This window comes from Aethalodelphis obliquidens, unplaced genomic scaffold, assembly GCF_003676395.1.
Source record: "Aethalodelphis obliquidens isolate GAN/ISIS:26980383/991018 unplaced genomic scaffold, ASM367639v1 scaffold28, whole genome shotgun sequence".
In the NCBI taxonomy this organism is placed as follows: Eukaryota; Metazoa; Chordata; class Mammalia; order Artiodactyla; family Delphinidae; genus Aethalodelphis; species Aethalodelphis obliquidens.
Window position 1 is genome coordinate 23430042 of NW_020837972.1, and position 18061 is coordinate 23448102.

Sequence of the window (18061 nt, forward strand, 5' to 3'; positions counted from 1 at the left end):
TTCTGGTGAACTCTAGTTTTTGTAGAGGACGATTCCGGAGCAAAAGATGCCAGGAGACTTAATCACAGAGAGGTTGAAATGGCAGGCTCCTGGAACAGTGGCGATAGAGCCACAGCATTTGGGCTAAAAAAAACCGAGTGTTTTGGTATTTCTTCACCCAGCTTGTCTGGTTGGCAGGCGCACCCAGTATGTGATCTGGGAGCTGGGACCTTCCAACCCGTGACTGCCTCAGGCCTCGAGCAGACGTGACAGATGCTGAGCGGATACTCGCTGCATTACCCGAAAGCAGTCAGGCATCGCAGGGAGTAGAGGAGCTTTTTCTTGACGTTAAGCCAAGTGACTTGGATCCTTGGCATTTTCATTCATTGTGAATGAAATAGTTTCATTTTTCTCCAAGTAACTGAACTTGGCATTGCCTCATTGCAGGAAATTTGATTTTGGATTTTCGGTTTATTGCCTTGTTCTTGTACCTTACGAAGTGGGTGTAGCCTGGGGGTTGAAGGCACACTTGGCTCGTGACTGACCCCCATGCATGTGTGATTGCAGGCAGCGTCCTCCAGATTGTGTCCGCGCCCGGGCAGTCCTACCTGCGACCTCCAGGCCCCGTGGTGATGCAGACAGTGTCTCAGGCGGGGGCCCTGAACGCCCTGGGAAGCAAGCCCCCAGCCGGTGGCCCAAGCCCCGCACCCATGACTCCTCCAGGTAGAGTGCTGTGAGCCGGAAGGAGGCTTGGTTTTGAAACTTCTTTCCTTCCTTCCTTCCTTCCTTCCTTCCTTCCTTCCTTCCTTCCTTTCCCTTCCTTTCTTTCTTTCCTTTCTTCCTTTCTTCCCTTCTTCCTTCCTTTCTTTCCTTTCTTCCTTCCTTCCTTCTTTTCTTTCTTTCTTTCTTTCTTCCTTTCTTTCCTTCTTTCCTATCTTTCTATAAATTTATTTATTTATCTCCGTTGCGGTGCACGGGCTTCTCGTTGCAGTGGCTCCTCTTTCTGCAGAGCACGGGCTCTAGGCACGTGGGGTCAGTCGTTGTGGCTCGCGGGCTCTAGAGCACAGGCTTAGTAGTTGTGGCGCGCGGGCTTAGTTGCTCCGTGGCATGTGGGATCTTCCCGGGCCAGGGCTCGAACCCGTGTCCCCTGCATTGGCAGGCGGATTCTTAACCACTGCGCCACCAGGGAAGTCCATGAAACTTCTTTCTGACTTCCTTTGCTTCTGAGGCAAGTGTGGGGCGTGGATGATTTCTGTGATGCCTCAGAACCCGTAGTCCCAGTTGTGGCCCCCTCTGATTTCCGTAGATGGCCCGTGTCAGCTTGGTTTCTTTTCTTTCTCTTTGGCTCCCAAAGGTAACGGCCGAGCCCCTCCACCCTCACTCAGCCTTTAGATGTTTGATTTGGGTTTGCTCTGACAAGAAACTTGGAATCATGAGAAATTTTGCTTGTTAATGTTACAGATACACTTAGGGCACGTGCTAGAAGTTCTTGGACAGGTAACGGAGCAGGGTTTGGACCTGGACCTGTCTGCGGCCAGTGTGCCTCCTTGCCTGTTCCGCAGCCTCCTTCCCGCCAGGGTCCCCTGCTCTCCAGACACACCCACACTGCAAACATCGGGCACGGGCACTTGGGTCAGGTTGATGTATGCAAGCGGCAGGGACCTCTCTCAAGTGGAATCCCTGGTCACTGCCCAGCCCCAGGCCCTGGGTCGTCTGTGGTGCCGTTGGGGTGGGGCCTCTGCACCCCGTCCCCACTGGGCTCTGTCAGTGAGTGGGTGCTGGAGGGACCATGAGGCTGGCAGCATCGCCTGGCGGCTGCTCTACCTCCCAGCCAGGCCGTGCAGCTCTACTTGGTTGGTCTGTTCTTCAGGCTTTCTTCCTGCTTCCTGGAACCAGCTGTGCCAGCACCCTCCCCGGAGGGCGCTCAGTCCTGCTCTGCGGGCCCCAGCTTCCCGACCTGACACCAGTCCGGCCGCTGGGTTCTAGTCACCTCGACCCTTCTCTGTCGCTCCCCGCAAGTGGCCCCTTCTCGGTCCTCAGCCGCCTCTTCCGCAGGCCCTTGCGGAGGAGCCTCTGTCAGACGGGCAGTGTGGCGTGGCTGACGGGAGCAGGCCGCGTGGGGCCCAGGCATCCCTCTGTCCCAGGCACGCAGGTCAATGCTGCCGAGATGCCAAGGGCAGTGGAGCGCTGGGCCCGCGTGGCTGCTGCTTGGCGCAGTGACGGGAGTGACCGCGGGTCTGAGGTCACGCCGGGCGCTGCCAAAGGAAGGAGGCAGATCGCGGCGCTCAGCTCAGACCCTGGCCAGAGAGCGGGAGAGCACTTACTGGTGGTTGTGAACGGTTGACCCACTCCAGAAACGTGCTAGTGGAAGCTGACGATGTTCCGGAGAGCGTTGCTGGTAGTTTTGTATGCCAACCCTTCGTTTTTGCCTTTGTAGTGGGTGTGCCCAGCCGACTGGCAGTCAGTCCCCTGGCCGCAGGAGAACCTGGAGTGGCCTCCAAGCCAGCCTCTCCCGTCGCCGGGCCGACGCAGGTACGGGGCAGCAGACCCCAGCACGCGGTGCCAGCGCCACCCCTGCATGCGCGGAAGTCGCTCTCGGGAGCTGCTTGTCACTCGGGAGGGTTGTGATACTTAACCGCTTCTGCGAGGCGGCATCAGTTTATCTGCTGCTAAAAACGCGCTGTCTCTCTAAATTAGAGAATTTTGATCTTAAAGACGCTTTTCCTACTAAAAGAAATGAAACCAGGCTTTAGGATTGCAAAAATGCCCTTTCACATTTTTTTGTATTCTTCTACTGGTCTTCCAGGCATTAGAAACGCTCACTGTGTCTCAAGAAGTACTTTACACGTTGGCAGAGAAAACGGCGCCCATTTGCTCTGCTCTCTTTTCTGTCACTGTCTCCCGTGGAGCCAGGGCCCGCACGTCTAAGCGTGCTCTGCGGCCGGTCACCGTGCGTGAGGGACCCATGGGGCTTGGTGAGGCCGGGAACTGGCCGTGCTGTTTCTCAGTAACCGTTTTCATCTCTGTTTTTGATGAAGGAGGAAAAGACCAGACTTTTGAAAGAGCGGCTGGACCAGATTTATTTTGTCAACGAACGGCGCTGCTCTCGCACCCCTGTCTACGGCAGAGACCTGTTGGGGGTTTGTTCCCTGCCTGGCAGAGGGCAGTTGCCTTGGCTCGGGGCTCCTGATGGAGGTCATGGGAAGGGGGCTGGGCCCACGAGCCGGTACACGTCACCCTCGACAACTCACAGGGACCTGATTTTGACCCTGACTCAACGTCAGGAATCCCTCCAGGACGTCATGGACAGGTACGGTAGCATGCTGTAAGCGTTCTTTACTCAGTCGCTGTGTGGCGCCCAAGCAGCTTTTGTTGTTCTGTGGACGCTGATCTCATCCCTCTAAGTTTCTCCCCGGGTTGTCCCTTGGAGTCTGTCCGAAATCTGTTTCAGAGTCTTCAGCTTTGGCACCAGATGGCCTCTCCACCCTCTGGGAGCCTGTATGCCCCTCCCTGCGGATCAGTTCTGTACCCCACGGGCCTGGGCCTGGGTGCAGAGCACAGCACCGTGCTCATTCAGGGCTGGGGGCCAGACCGTTGTGTTGTAGACCACTTTTTCCATTTTGCTCTTTTAAAATAATATTTTAGGGACTTCCCTGGCGGCGCAGTGGTTAAGAATCCGCCTGCCAATTCAGGGGACACGGGTTCGGGCCCTGGTCCGGGAAGATCCCACATGCCGCAGAGCTACTGAGCCTGTGCTCTAGAGCCCGCGAGCCACAACTACTGAGCCCGCGTGCCACAACTACTGAGCCCGCGTGCCACAACTACTGAAGCCTGCACGCCTACAGCCCGTGCTCTGCAACAAGAGAAGCCACCGCAATGAGAAGCCTGCACACCGCAACAAAGAGTAGCCCCCGCTTTCCACAACTAGAGAAAGCCCGCATGCAGCAACGAAGACCCAATGCAGCCAAAAAAAAAAGAAAAAAAATTATTATTATTATTTTTAAATTTACTTATTTATTTATTTTTGGCTTCTCATTTATTTTGGTGCGCAGGCTTCTCAGTGCGGTGGCTTCTCTTGTTGTAGACCATGGGCTCTAGGCGTGCAGGCTTCAGTAGTTGTGGCTCGCAGGCTCTAGAGCACAGGCTCAGTAGTTGCAGCGCACGGGCTTAGTTGTTCTGCGGCATGTGAGATCTTCCTGGACCAGGGCTCGAACCTGTGTCCCTTAGCATTGGCAGGTGGGTTCTTAACCACCGCGCCACCAGGGAAGCCCAATAACAATATTTTATTAAGAAACCACGGGAATGATTTACCGTTGCATGATGAGAAACATGTGTTTAAGAGTCCAGGGGTTAAGATTCCACGCTTCCGCTGCTGGGGACGTGGGTTTGATCCATGGTCGGGGAATTTTTTCATGCCGCCCAGTAAGGCCAAGAAAAGAGAGAGAGAGAGAAAGAGAAGCCCAGCTGTTGGGGCCCACCGGCGTATCAGCCCCTCCCCCGCCAGACCTGGGCCCTGGTCTCTCTGCCCCACGTAGTGTCAGGCCCTGCTTGCAGCTTCATTCACTGCTTTGGCCTGATTTTGAGTTTCAGCCTGAGGGTATTTCCTCTCCCTTCTGTTTTGTGTGCCCGGGCTCAGCTTTCAGGGTGTGTCCTCTTTAGGCCTCTGGAAACGATGGAACTGGGCGTGGCCTCCGCGAGGAGCTCTTCCCTGCTTCACTGTGTAGGGAGGTTGCCGCCCTCCGCGCACTTGTCTTGCTTCGGATGCTGACTTGTCTGTCTTTCCTCCTTTTCCTCTGACGTTACAGATGACTTTTTTTTTTTTTTTTTAACATCTTTATTGGGGTATAATTGCTTTACAAGGGTGTGTTAGTTTCTGCTTTATAACAAAGTGAATCAGTTATACACATACATATGTTCCCATATCTCTTCCCTCTTGCATCTCCCTCCCTCCCACCCTCCCTATCCCACCCCTCCAGGCTGTCACAAAGCACCAAGCCAATCTCCCTGTGCCATGCGGCTGCTTCCAACTAGCTATCTACCTTACGTTTGTTAGTGTGTATATGTCCATGACTCTCTCTCGCCCTGTCACAGCTCACCCTTCCCCCTCCCCATAACCTCAAGTCCGTTCTCTAGGAGGTCTGTGTCTTTATTCCTCTCTTACCCCTAGGTTCTTCATGACATTTTTTTTTCTTCTTAAATTCCATATATATGTGTTAGCATACGGTATTTGTCTTTTTCTTTCTGACTTACTTCACTCTGTATGACAGACTCTAGGTCTATCCACCTCATTACAAATAGCTCAATTTCGTTTCTTTTTATGGCTGAGTAATATTCCATTGTATGTATGTGCCACATCTTCTTTATCCATTCATCCGATGATGGGCATTTAGGTTGTTTCCACCTCCGGGCTACTATCAAACTCTTAGAGGAAAACATAGGCAGAACACTATGACATAAATCACAGCAAGATCCTTTCTGACCCACCTCCTAGAGTAATGGAAATAAAAACAAAACTAAACAAATGGGACCAAATGACACTTAAAAGCTTTTGCACAGAAAAGGAAACCATAAACGAGATGAAAAGTCAACCCTCAGAATGGGAGAAAATATTTGCAGATGACTTTTTAAGACAGAGGCTGTTTGTTAGAGCAGTCTCGGGTTCACGGCAAAATCGAGGGGAAGGCGCGCAGGGCTCCCGCCTTCCGCCAGCTGCCCCCACCGTCAGCACCCCGCGCCGGAGTAGCGCGCTCCTTACAACCCATGCGCCTCCGGTGATTCTTCATCAGCGCCCAGGGTCCGCGGTGCACGGGGGGCTGTGCTTTTGGCCTTGGGTGTTCTGTGGGCTCGCACAAGTGTATAGTGACGCGCACCCGCCATTAGAGGATCGTGCAGAGTAGCTTCACTGCCCTGAAACCCCGCTGTGCTCTGCTCATTCGTCCCTCCCCCCCCAGCCCCGCCTGAAACCCTGGCAACCACTTATCTTTTCACTGTCTCCATAGTTTTGCTCTTCCAGAATGTCAGATAGTTGGAACATAGAGTAGGCAGCCTTTTCAGATGGCTTCTTTCACGTAGGAATGTGCACCTAAGGTTTCTCCTTGTCTCTTCATGGCTTGATAGCTCATTTCCTTTTAGCCCTGAATAATATTCCATTGTCTGGAAGCACCACAGTCTGCTTAAATACGTTCACCTACTGAAGGACAACGTGGTTGCTTCTAAGATTTGGCAATTATGAATAAAGCTGCTATAAACACCGATGTGTAGGTTTTTGTGTGGACATGGTTTTTAATTCATTTGCGTGAATACCAAGGAGCGTGATTACCAGATCACACGGTAAGAGAATGTTTAGTTTTGTTAGAAACCGCCACACTGCCTTCCAAAGTGGCTGCAGCATCCTGCGCTCCCAGCAGCGCTGACGAGAGTTCCTGTTGCTCCACAGCCTCGCCAGCGACTGCTGTTGTCAGTGGTCTGGATTTTGGCTGTTTTAATAGATGTGTAGTGGTATCTCATTGTTTTAATTTGCATTTCCCTGATGGTATGTATGTTGAGCATCTTTTCATATCCGTATTTGTCATCTGTATACCTTTGGTAACATGTCTCCTAAGGTCTTTGGCCCATTTTTAAAACAGGTTGCTTGTTTTTTTATTGTTGCATTTTAAGACTTCTTTGTGTATTTTGGATAACAGTTCTTTTTTTTTTTTTTAATAATATTTATTTATTTTGGCTGCGTTGGGTCTTCATTGCTGGGCGCGGGCTTTCTCTCGTTGCGGCAAGCAGGGGCTACTCTGTCGCGGCGCGCAGGCTTCTCGTTGCGGTGGCTTCTCTTGTTGCAGAGCATAGGCTCTAGGCGCGTGGGCTTCAGTAGTTGTGGCACACGGGCTCAGTAGTTGTGGCTCACAGGCTCTAGAGTGCAGGCTCAGTAGTCGTGGCGCACGGGCTTAGTTGCTCTGCGGCATGTGGGATCTTCCCAGACCAGGGCTCAGACCTGTGTACCCTGCATTGGCAGGCGGATTCTTAACCACTGCACCACCAGGGAAGCCTTCTAGCACTATTTGTTGACAAGACTGTCTTTGCTCCCTTGTGTTACCTTTGTTCCTTTGCCAAAAGTCAATTGACTGTAATTATGAGAGTCTCTTTCTGGGCTTTCTGTTCTGTTCCATTGATCTGTTTGCTTGTTCTTTTGCCGGTACCATGCTGTTGATCACTGTAGCTTTCTGGTAGTCTTGAAGTCAGGTAGTGCCAGTCCTCCAACTTTTTCTTATTCAGTATCGTGTTGGCTCTTCCGGGCAGTTGCTTCTCCATGTAAACTTTAGATTCAGTCGGTTGGTATCTACAGAATAGCTGGCTGGGATTGCATTGAACGTCTAGATCAAGTCGGGAAGAACTGACATCTCGACAGTATTGGATCTTCCTGTCCATGAACATGGAATATTTCTCCATTTATTTAGTGCTTCTTTGATTTCATTGATCAGAGCTTTGGTCATAAGTGGTTTTGTAGTTTGCATGCAGTTGGTAGCAAGTCATCATGCAAGCCCGGCTTGTGCTGAGTCCCAGAATGAGGGCTTTTCTGGAGCAGGTGGTGTCTGCAGGTTGGAGGTGGGTGTCAGGTTGGCTGTCATGGCTCATCTGAGTCGTCATGGTGCTGCTCTCTGCGGGGCCCCTCCTCCCAAGTCTGGCTCCCTTTCTGGTGGCACGGTGGCTGTAGCAGCTTCAGGACTCACATCCTCCCCCAGACCGTCCAGGCGACAGAGTGCCTGCATTCCGGAATTGCCATCCAAAGACGGCAGGCTGCCTCTGCACCCATCCCTCTGCCCTGGGGGTACCCTGCGCTGTTCATTTTGATCTGGGTAGCCCTCACTGGCCGGGACTGGTCGGGACCCGCCCCCGTGGTTGCTGTGATAGTGTGGTCCAGCAGCCCGGTGACTGGAGCTAGGCGCTCTGGCTGCCCTGGTGACTCCCGACTGCCAGGTGGTTCTGCCCTCTTCCTTCTCAAGCCTTCGCTGCCTGAGACAGAGGGGCCGCTCGGCGGAGACACCCCAGGTGCGCCACCTGTGACACATGTGCTGTCTGCTTCTCAGGGTGGTGTGTGTGATCCCGCCGGTGGTGGCCGCGCCCCCGTGCTTGTGGGTGGCGAGGCCGCCCTCCCGCTACAGCCACAAGATGAGGCTCTTCAGACACTACCTGCGGGAGCACACGGCGCCCTTCGCCCAGCAGCTGCAGCGGGTGACAGCTCTGCGCTCCCTGCGGTTTCCCGAGCTGAGACTGGTCCAGTTTGACTCAGGTACGAGACACCCCGTCTGTACTGCTGCCTGTGTCGGATGCACTTGCTTTGGAGTATGAGATGCTGTTGATGTTACTCATTTCACAGGAAAGCTGGAAGCGTTGGCTATCTTACTTCAGAAGTTGAAATCTGAAGGACGTCGCGTGCTGATTTTATCGCAGATGGTTCTCATGTTAGACATTTTAGAAATGTTCTTGAACTTCCATTATCTCACCTATATAAGAATTGACGAAAACGCCAACAGTGAACAACGGCAGGTAGGAAAGAAATCATTTCTTTTGTTATCGTTTGTGACTCATTTGGGTTAACTTTGATCGCCAGTTTCTAACCTAGTTTCTCAGAGCTGTGCAAACTCAGTGTTGCCATGCTTTCTAAACAAGGGAAGAACTTCTTAGTGTCTTTGGACTTTAGCTCCATCCTTTGACATTTTTTCCTAAGTCCTGTTATTTGGGAAGTGCAGTTGGCTAGATGTCTCAGAATCAAAACTGGTGACCTGCAGTCCTTACAGGGAGGAGATGGGTGTCCTTCGGGAGGCAGCCACATGAAAACAGGAAGTTCTGCAGACTGATCTACAGTTAAAGAATTACAGGTTAAAATAACATGCCCGTTCTTTACCTGTCAGGTTAGCTAAGGGTAGCTGGATTCCATCAGGCACAGCGAGAGCAGCTTTCTCGTGCGCTGCTGGTGGGGCGCAAATTAGCACAACTTTCTAGAAGGCGAGCTGACAGTGTGGCTGTGAGCCTGAAAAAGGATGTGCGCCTGACCTGCTAATTCTGCGTCTGGGGCTCTCTCCTTTAGCAGCACTCGGGGGTGCATATGCAGAGTTGTTGATGGTGGAAATGTTTGTGATAAGCCCCAGTGGGGAGCAAAGTCCCAGTCCAGGAGTAGGAGAATGGGTCAGTAGTGGTCTGCGTGCCACAGGGCTTGGCCCTGTCCCGAGTGTCCCACAGCGTGAACTAGGAAGCCATCTTCAGCAGCGTTTCAGAACAGGTTTTAGTATCAAGGCAGAGCATTCCCGAGTGCAGACAAGCTGCTGGCCTGTATATCACATTACCCACTTCACGCCGTCCAGCACAGGCAGCCCTCCCCATGCTGAGAAGGCCTGGAAGGAGGTACACCACGGTCTTAGTGACAAGTTCTGTCCGGAGTGATGTAACAAATTATATAGAGAATTTCCTGAAGGAAGAGGGCAGGTCACACCTGCTAAGGTCTGTTTGGGCGCTGAAGTCATTGCAGGAGAGAAGTCGTGGGAATGAGGCCATTTCAGCTGGCGGCCCTGCGGGAGTGGGGAGGCCGGCGGCTGCTCCCTCGGCCTTACTCCAGGGGCTTTTGCTGTAAAGCGCCTGGCATTGCCGGAGGGTACATGAAAGAGCACGCATCCCTCCCCAGGGAGACTGCTGTCCTGTGGGGCCCACTCGTGGAGCTGACAGCACAGGTCGGGTGGGGTCGAACACTTTCCTTTCTGTACCTGCTGACTGGCGATGCTTAAACAGGGTAGAGGTGTCGGCAACCAGTAAGCGAGAGATGAGGCACGTGCCCGGAAGAGCCACAATAAAATGCTAAAGTCCGGTGTAATTGGAACACGGACCTCGCGTCAAAAGAAACACAAACCGAACAGTTGCGTTACGGAATAATTTCTAACTGATAAGTACCAGAACACGTCAGAGGTTGCCTGTTGTTTGGCAGGGATGGTAACTCGGGGTTTCATTTCGCCTCAGGACCTGATGAGGAGTTTCAACCGGGACCGGCGGGTCTTCTGTGCCCTCCTTTCCACACACAGCCGCGCCACGGGCGTGAGCCTGGTGGAGGCGGACGCGGTGGTGTTCTACGACCACGACCTCAACCCGGTGATGGACGCCAAGGCCCAGGAGTGGTGCGACCGGATCGGGCGGCGCAAGGACGTGCACATATACAGGTGAGGCAGGCGGCTGGGCCGGGGGCTGCAGCGTACTGCAGAAGCTTCTCCCACGTTCTGTTTACTTTCCTTCAGGCAGGCTCGTGTTCCTGCCGTCCTGTGTGTTCTTTCTTTATACTCAGCATCTGCCTGGGGCGTAACTGAGTTTGTTTGCAGCGGTGACTGGGTTGTGCTGCTGAGACATAACTGCTGTCCTTCCGACGTGTACTTGTATTTCTCCTGGAGTCCCTGACCCTTAAGAGGGTGCTTCATGTTCTAGGTTGTTTCAAGTATTTTCAGATATAAATTATCATAACTTAACAGTTAGCAATTTGTAAATTCCCTATTGAAAGCATTTAAATCTTACAAGCGGCCAACCACACGCAGTTGAGGAAAGCAGAGAAGCCTCTGCCATTGTTTCTGAGTTCTGGGAGTGTCGACTGGGAGAGCACAGCAGCACTCGGCCCCCGCTGGCTGCCCGTCTGGTGCCCGAGTGTGCCAGGCACGCGCTGCCCCCCTTCCCCTGCGCTCCTGCCACCTCTGGGGTCAGCACCGAGGGTGCGGTCCCTGGCGGCCAGCCTGGGACGGGGACCCCAGCCCACGTGTGTAACCCTCGCCGTTTTCATCAAGACGTCGTCATCCATGCACTGTGTTTAAATAGCTTTAATTTTTTCCTGATTATAAATGTATTACTTGTTCATTGAAAAGAAAAAGAAAAAAAAAAAAAGGAAAGCACATGGAGAAAATCAGTATCCTGCCCAGACGGCAGTCAGTAGCATTTTGGTGTGTGTCTTTCCAGACATTTCCCTGGTTTTTTTTAGATGGCTCATGCCAGCAGTCAGTCTTACTGCGTAATCCTGTTTTCTTTTAACAGTATATTGTGAGTGTATTTCTGTGTTAATAAATACAAATTTGATACATTGTTTATATAAATGGATAACGTTTCATTGTGTAATCCCTTCCTTATCATTGGCCCTTTAGCAGTTACTAGCTAGAAACGGGGGAAAACGTTTTATTCTCAGGAGACACAATCTGTAAACTCTTAGGAATGACCTTAGCAGTAAAGGTGCTGGATGTGTAGGAAGTAGAGTATAAAATCGTGGAAGGGCATAAGCTGAGAGATGTCACCAGCGGGAGGATGTGCTCTGTTCTTAGACGGGAAGACCTGGTTCGTAAAATTGTGAAGTCTCCCCAAAGCGATAGTAAAAGTTTTAACATCATTTTTTAGTGAAAGCGCTGATCATGGGTGTGGGAATGGTTACTGCAGCTTTCTGGGGGCACAAAGCGGGAGCCAGGGGACACGCATCCTTGGGCTGCAGCCACTGGACACGGGTTCATTTGGGGGTGCAGCGCAGAGAGGTGCACAGTGATGCGGGGGCGCCCGCCCGCCACCGTCAGCACTGAAGGAGACGGGGCTCGAGGGTCCGGAGGCCCCCGGGGGCCTTTCCAGGTGGAGGCCGGTGGGGGACATGGATGGCCAGCGTGGGTGGCATGCGGGCCTCCGGGGCCCGCCCTCCTGCCGTGTGGGAGGCGGGACAGGCATGGTCACCTCTGGGCTCCGCACGAAGGAAGGAACCAGCGCAGAGTGGGGCTGACAAGCCGTGCCACGCAGGTGCTGTTCTGCCGGGTGGTCCAGGCACCGTGGCACTCGTGCCGTCCTCAGCTCCTGGGGACTTAGCTGTCGCATGTGTATTTGGTTTGTAGGCTCGTGAGTGGCAATTCCATTGAGGAGAAGTTGTTGAAAAATGGAACCAAAGATTTGATCCGAGAAGTGGCTGCTCAGGGAAACGACTACTCCATGGCGTTCCTCACGCAGGTACCGTCGTGCACGAGGAGGCCTGGGGCCGGGGGGCGGGGTTGCCACACAGTGACGGGAACCGGGCGGGTGTAACGATTGAGGGGGGTGGCTGCTGGCGGTTTTCCACGCGCGGAGGCCTCAAGCTCAGTGGTCCTCATTTCTGTGTCAGCGGACGATCCAGGAGCTGTTTGAGGTTTATCCACCCGTGGATGACACTGGCTTCCCAGTGAAAGCCGAGGAGTTTGTCGTCCTTTCTCAGGAACCTTCTGTCACAGAAACCATCGCACCCAAAATTGCCAGGCCTTTCATAGAGGTGAGGGTGGCCGGCGCCGGCCTGGCGGCGTCGGGTCTGGGGCTTTGGGTCTGCCCTCCGCTCCTGCGGCACTGCTGCCGCCCCCTCCCCAGGCTCCAGTCGCTCGAGCCTGGCCTGTCAGCCCCTCCCTCCCTGCTTTTGGTTTGGGGGATTTTAGTTGTAAAAAGAGGTGAAGGACGCGCGAGAGAGCGGTGTGGGCCTCGCTGCCCACCCTGCCACCGTCGCCGTTTTCACCCACGCTTCTCGGGCCACCCCTCGCCGTCCTGTGTGACTTTGTGCCCCGACCCCTCCACCCTGCTGTGTCAGCACCTCTGTCACAGCGTTGCTGGGGAGGATGCCCCGCTCTGCAGGGAGCCCTGGCGTGAGTGTGAGATACACATCCCACTCTGAGGACAGAACCAAAAAGAATAGCAGCTGTCTCACCCAGCCTCCCTGCGTTGGTCACCCGCTGAGATGACAATGCCTTGGATTCTAACTGAAATCTCGCCTTCTGCGTTTCCGGCCCGGACCCTTGAGGTCGCAGACTGCGCGCTTGGCTCGCGCGCTGCTGCTTTGGGGCAGTGCTGCTGTGCAGACCTGGCACACGCTTGCCTGTCAGGCCCCTTGCTTCCCTCCCCGAGACCCTGCTCCCGTCCTGCCTCCTGGGGGCCTTTGACTGCAGGACACCTCCTCTCCTGTTTTTGAAACTTGACTATCCAGTGATTGAGAAGTAATAAATGCGTGTGGTAAAAAACCTTCAAGAATTTATAATGAAAAGTAAGTGTCCTGCACCAGGCCCTCACTTCCCTCTCAGAGACCACCACTGTCAGCTGTCTTTCACATTTTCTTCCAGGAGTTGTCTGTGTATAATGTCACTTGCACAGAAGTACCTTACAGCTGTTTCGGTATCAGGAGGGACAGATAGATGTACTGTTTTCTTTTAAAAATTGGTGATACGTGCACCAGGTTTTTTTAAAAAAAAAACGTCAAACAGCATGATCTAAACCTCATAACGGAAATGATTGTAGAAACCTCACAACAGAAATGATAGTAGGGAAACAGTAGGTTACCTGTCCTGGAGGTGACCACTCAACCATTGTTAAAAGTCTTATGGGGGTCCCTGGTGGCACAGTGTCCAAGAACTCGCCTGCCAGTGTGGGGGACTCGGGTTCCAGCCCTGGTCCGGGAGGATCCCACGTGCCGTGGAGCAGCTGAGCCTGTGCGCCGCAACTGCTGAGCCCACGTGCCACAACTGCTGAGCCCACGTGCCACTACTGAAGCCTGTGAGCCACAACGGCTGAGCCCGCGTGCCTCAACTACTGAAGCCTGCGCGCCTAGAACCTGTGCTCCACAACAAGAGGAGCCACTGCAGTGAGAAGCCTGCACACCACAATGAAGAGTAGCCCTCACTCGCCGCAACTAGAGAAAGCCCGCGCGCAGCAACGAAGACCAAAAACGCAGCCAAAAATAAATAAATAATAAATAAATTTAAAAAGTATATACCTTACATGGATCCTGGAAGAAACGTGAGGCCTGGAGGCATGTGTGTTTGAGGAATGTGAGTGTGTTACACACCCTTGCTGTTGTTTCTCAGTGCATCTCTGAGATGTCGGCACAGTGTGGTGTTTCAGCACACAGATTCTTTGAAACGTTCTGGCTGAACATCCTACTGTGAGTTGGGCGCTGTTGTAGGCAGAAGGGGTATAGAGTTGAGAGAAAGAACTCTCGTCCTCCACAAAGCTTCTGTTCTAGTGACAGGAGAGATGACACACCATCACCCTGCGGAGATGGTGCGCCATGCGGTGTCCAGGAGGAGTGTTAGGGGTGGAGGGGCAGCACCTCTGGGTCCGGACAGTAGGGGCCAGGTGTGGCTGGGGGACGAGGGCGATGGAGATGGGCTGCCCGCGGACATGTGGGTTGGGAGCATCGCCTGGCTGTATGTTGACCCTGGACTGGGGCCGGTTCAGAGGTGCAGGCGTGGGGGGCAGTGTGGGCGCATCCCTGCTTGAAGTGCAGTTTGCTCCTGGCTGGTGAGCTTTGCATTCATTGGCAGCGTGGGTGCTTGTTGATGAAGTGCTCGTTCGTGTCTTTTTCCTATTTTTTTTAACTGGATTCTTTTTTTTCCTTAATGGCTTCTTGGCTTTTTTTCTGTATTCTGGATGCGAGGCTTTTGTGGGATACATGGAAAATGTCTTCTCCCAGCCTGTGGTTTGCCTTTTTTAATGCTGTCTTTCAGCAAGCAGCAATTCTTGGTCCTAATGCCACCCAGCAGACCATCTTTATCACATGGTTGGTGCTTTTGCGTTCTAAGAGAGGTTCTTCTCTATTTTCTTCTGCGTGTTTCAGTGTTTTGTGCTTCATACTTAGACGTACGGTCTGTCTGGAAATACTTTCTGGGTATCGTGTGAGGAAGGGTTACATTTTAAACTCTGCAGATGTTGCCCAATGCCCTGGAAAGAGGTACCCGTCTTAACTGACATCCTCTCAGCTGCATTGTCCCCCCAGCCCCGGCCCCGACGTGAGCGTGTGTGTCTGCATTTGCCAGCCTGGCTGTCGGGTGTCGGGAGAGGCACATGCAGCATCTGCTAGTCTAATGGGCGTTTCTTGAACTGTGGTGACACTGACCCTTACGTGTCTGTCGCCGTCTGCAGCACGTTTTCTGGGGGCTTGGTTTCTGTCTTCACCACAGACCACGGCCTGTATCTCGTGCACGACGAAGAATTGTTCTCATGGTCAGGACCGGGGCAGGGTGGTGGGTGGCGGGTGTGAGATGCAGCCAGACGCCCCATCCTGCTCGGTTCTCTGAGTCTGGGGGCTGGGCTGTGCGTGTCAGCCTGTGTGCCTGTGGCTCTTCTCGAGGGCGTGCCCGTTTTCCCTGTGCCCGCGGCGCCGCCGTCTCAGGCGTACGAGGGGGGCCGAGGAGAGCAGGCATCAACGTGGGAGGCTTGGTGTACAGTGTGGGCACGTGGGCAGCGGTGTGGGCTGTACCCCTCAACTGAAGTGTTGAGAGCGCACCCGAGTCACGTCCACTAAGGGCACACTTCCTGCAGGCCCTCAAGAGCATCGAGTGTCTGGAGGAGGACGCACACGAGTCAGCAGAGGAGTTGGCGCCCGGGTCGCGGTGCCCCGACGGTTCCCGGTGGGGCGAGGAGCCCTCGCCACTGGAGGAGTTAGCGGACTTCATGGGACAGGTTTGGCATTTTCTACTTCATTTGCTTCTCTGCACCTAAATACTTTAAACATGTGACCCTTCTGGGAGATATTTCTTGTTCATCTTGACCAAGAACAGTCGCTGTTTTGATTCAAGTGTTGGTGGGGGGTCATAAGAGGAACTAAGTCCTTGTGAACTTGCTGTTAACCGTATTCAAAAAATACATCTTGAAACAGCTCACACCAATTGAAAAGTATGCTTTGAATTACCTGGAATTATTCCATACTTCCACTGATCAAGAAAAGGAGAGAAATAGCGAGGTAAGAGAATGAACTTCTGACCATCTTAACACGTGAGAATCTCAGATTCTTCAGGGTTAAACTGGGTTGGAACTAAGTGTGACTTGCCTAGAATTAAAGGAATAAACCCAGACCCACCTGTGTACAAACTGATCGGAAGGGAGAAGCCTCAGGAACCTGCAGGTGCAGTTTTCCTCGGTTCTGAAGCAGCTTGGGGCTCCAAAGAGGGTCACGTATTGGGAACAAAGAGAAGGGCCCGGGCCGGGAGCACAGGGGCGGGGCAGGGCTGGGGGGCGCAGGGGGCGTGGGCGGCAATGGGAACGACCGCTGTCTCTCCAGGGCGCCGTGCTGGCCGCCGTGGGCGAGTGGGAGGCCCGGCATGCGCGGGCACTGCGGGAGCGCGAGGCCCGGGCACGGCGCGAGCCCGAGCAGCAGCTGCTCACCTACACCCGGGAGGACGCCTGCCGCGCGGTACGTGTGCCCGAGGGCTCCCCTTACCCGCGCGGGCGTGCCCCGCCGCGCTGTCCGCCGGCCGGGGCGCAGACGCACCGCGGGGCTTCTCGACAGCCACGCTGCGAGCTTGTTTCCAAGACTTGACCAGCGTGAAGGTGGATGCTGGGTGGCTGCAGCTTGAAGCCAGGGCTGGGTGGACCTGAAAAGCTCCCCTTCTCCTGTAGGAGTTCGTGTATGAGGGCGCCGACGGGCAGACGGAGGTCATGCCGGTGAGTGCCCGCCTCCCCGTGTCCCTGGGCTCACCTCCCGCCTCCCGCCCTGTAGGGCGGCTGCTCCTGGGGCCACACGGCTCAGGGCTCTCCCTTCCACACGCAGCTTTGGACGCCGCCCACGCCCCCCCAGGACGACAACGACATCTACATCGACTCAGTCATGTGTCTCATGTACGAAACCACTCCCATCCCGGAGTCCAAGCTGCCGCCCGTGTACGTGAGGAAGGAGCGCCGGAGACACAAGACGGACCCGTCAGGTGGGTTCCCGTGGCGGGAGAGGGTTCGGCGCTCCCGGTGGCCTCGGTAATCCTCCTCCGCGGCCCTGCTGCCCCCCTTCCCCGCCGACCTGCCGGCTGAAGCAGCCTGTCCGTGCAGCCGCGGGCAGGAAGAAGAAGCAGCGTCACGGGGAGGCCGTGGTGCCCCCGCGGTCGCTGTTCGACCGCGCGACGCCCGGCATGTTGAAGATCCGCCGAGAGGGGAAGGAGCAGAAGAAGAACATCCTGTTGAAGCAGCAGACGCAGTTCGCCAAGCCTCTGCCCACCTTTGCCAAACCAGCCGCCGAGTCCGGCCCCGACAACCCGGAGTGGCTCATCAGCGAGGACTGGGCGCTGCTGCAGGTGAGGCCGGCCGCGTCCTCAGGGCCCTTCGGAGGGCGGGGAAGCCGCTGACGCGCAGCACCTTGACCCGCGGCGCCTGACCTTGGTCCTCCAGGCCGTGAAGCAGCTGCTCGAGCTGCCGCTCAACCTCACAGTCGTGTCCCCGGCCCACACGCCCAACTGGGACCTCGTCAGCGACGTCGTGAACTCCTGCAGCCGCATCTACCGCTCCTCCAAGCAGTGCCGGAACCGCTACGAGAACGTGCTCATCCCAAGGGAGGAGGGGAAGGTGAGGCCCCCTTCCTGCGGGGCACGAGGCTCGGCGAGGGGGAGGGAGGGGCATGGGTGCTGGGCGCGGCCCTGAGCTGGGGCAGACACAGTCCCAGTCCCCGTTCCCGCCGGCCGGAGTCCCTGTGCCGAGATCTTGCCCGACAGAGAGCAGCCGCGCTGCTGCGTCATTTGGAAGATTCTGTGTGCTGCCTGTGGCCCAGCGCCGTCCTAGCGCTTCGTCCCCCCTCCCGGGTTGGGTGTGTAGACGGGCATGGCTCTGTGCTGTTAGCTTCATCGAAGGAGGGCCCGTCGGTGCCTCCCGCTTCGTGCATCACTGTGCTTTCCCGGGGCCTTGGCCACTGCAGCGGCTTGACAGGCGCTAGACACTCTGGTCCCAGCCGCGGGCATCAGAGACTCTGAGTGCAGAACAGCCGAGTACGTGGTGTCTGTCATCAGGAGGCCACCTGTGGCCCCTCGAGTCCGCCTGGCTGCTGAGGAGGTCTCCAGGGCGCTGCCTTTTCTTGTCTCCCTTGAGCTGCATTTGTCTCTTTCCATTTCTCCATCTGCTCTGTCCCCGCCTTGCTGCCTCTCAGCTCCTCGCCTGTCCTCAGGAGGGTGTCTGTGGCCTCCATGCAGAAAGCCTCGGCACGCGGCGTCGGGCTGGCCTGTACCTGTGGCCGGCGCCCAGTCATAGAGCGGGAGCGATGACCGCGTCTCCCGCCTGGGACGGGCCAGGGCATGCGTGGCAGCGGCAGACATCCTGGGCTTTGATGAAGTTT

General features: G+C 54.9%; 1 protein-coding gene and 1 non-coding gene across 19 annotated transcripts in view; both read left to right on the forward strand.

Annotated features, from left to right (window-relative positions):
• EP400 (E1A binding protein p400) overlaps positions 1-18061 on the forward strand; it is a 116105-nt gene that overhangs the window by 68767 nt on the left and 29277 nt on the right. For all 18 annotated transcript variants that reach the window (XM_027125173.1, XM_027125171.1, XM_027125170.1 and 15 more), the window contains 15 exons: positions 547-702; positions 2417-2511; positions 3018-3289; positions 8055-8257; positions 8345-8514; positions 9976-10172; positions 11856-11967; positions 12119-12262; positions 15292-15432; positions 15629-15712; positions 16031-16162; positions 16369-16413; positions 16520-16673; positions 16792-17033; positions 17128-17301. In XM_027125173.1, the coding sequence (XP_026980974.1) occupies positions 547-702; positions 2417-2511; positions 3018-3289; positions 8055-8257; positions 8345-8514; positions 9976-10172; positions 11856-11967; positions 12119-12262; positions 15292-15432; positions 15629-15712; positions 16031-16162; positions 16369-16413; positions 16520-16673; positions 16792-17033; positions 17128-17301 (2321 nt within the window). The remainder of the gene's footprint in view (positions 1-546; positions 703-2416; positions 2512-3017; positions 3290-8054; positions 8258-8344; positions 8515-9975; positions 10173-11855; positions 11968-12118; positions 12263-15291; positions 15433-15628; positions 15713-16030; positions 16163-16368; positions 16414-16519; positions 16674-16791; positions 17034-17127; positions 17302-18061) is intronic.
• Positions 9561-9688, forward strand: LOC113630103 (small nucleolar RNA SNORA49). The gene has a single exon (XR_003436822.1). It is a non-coding gene; the product is annotated as a small nucleolar RNA SNORA49 (small nucleolar RNA).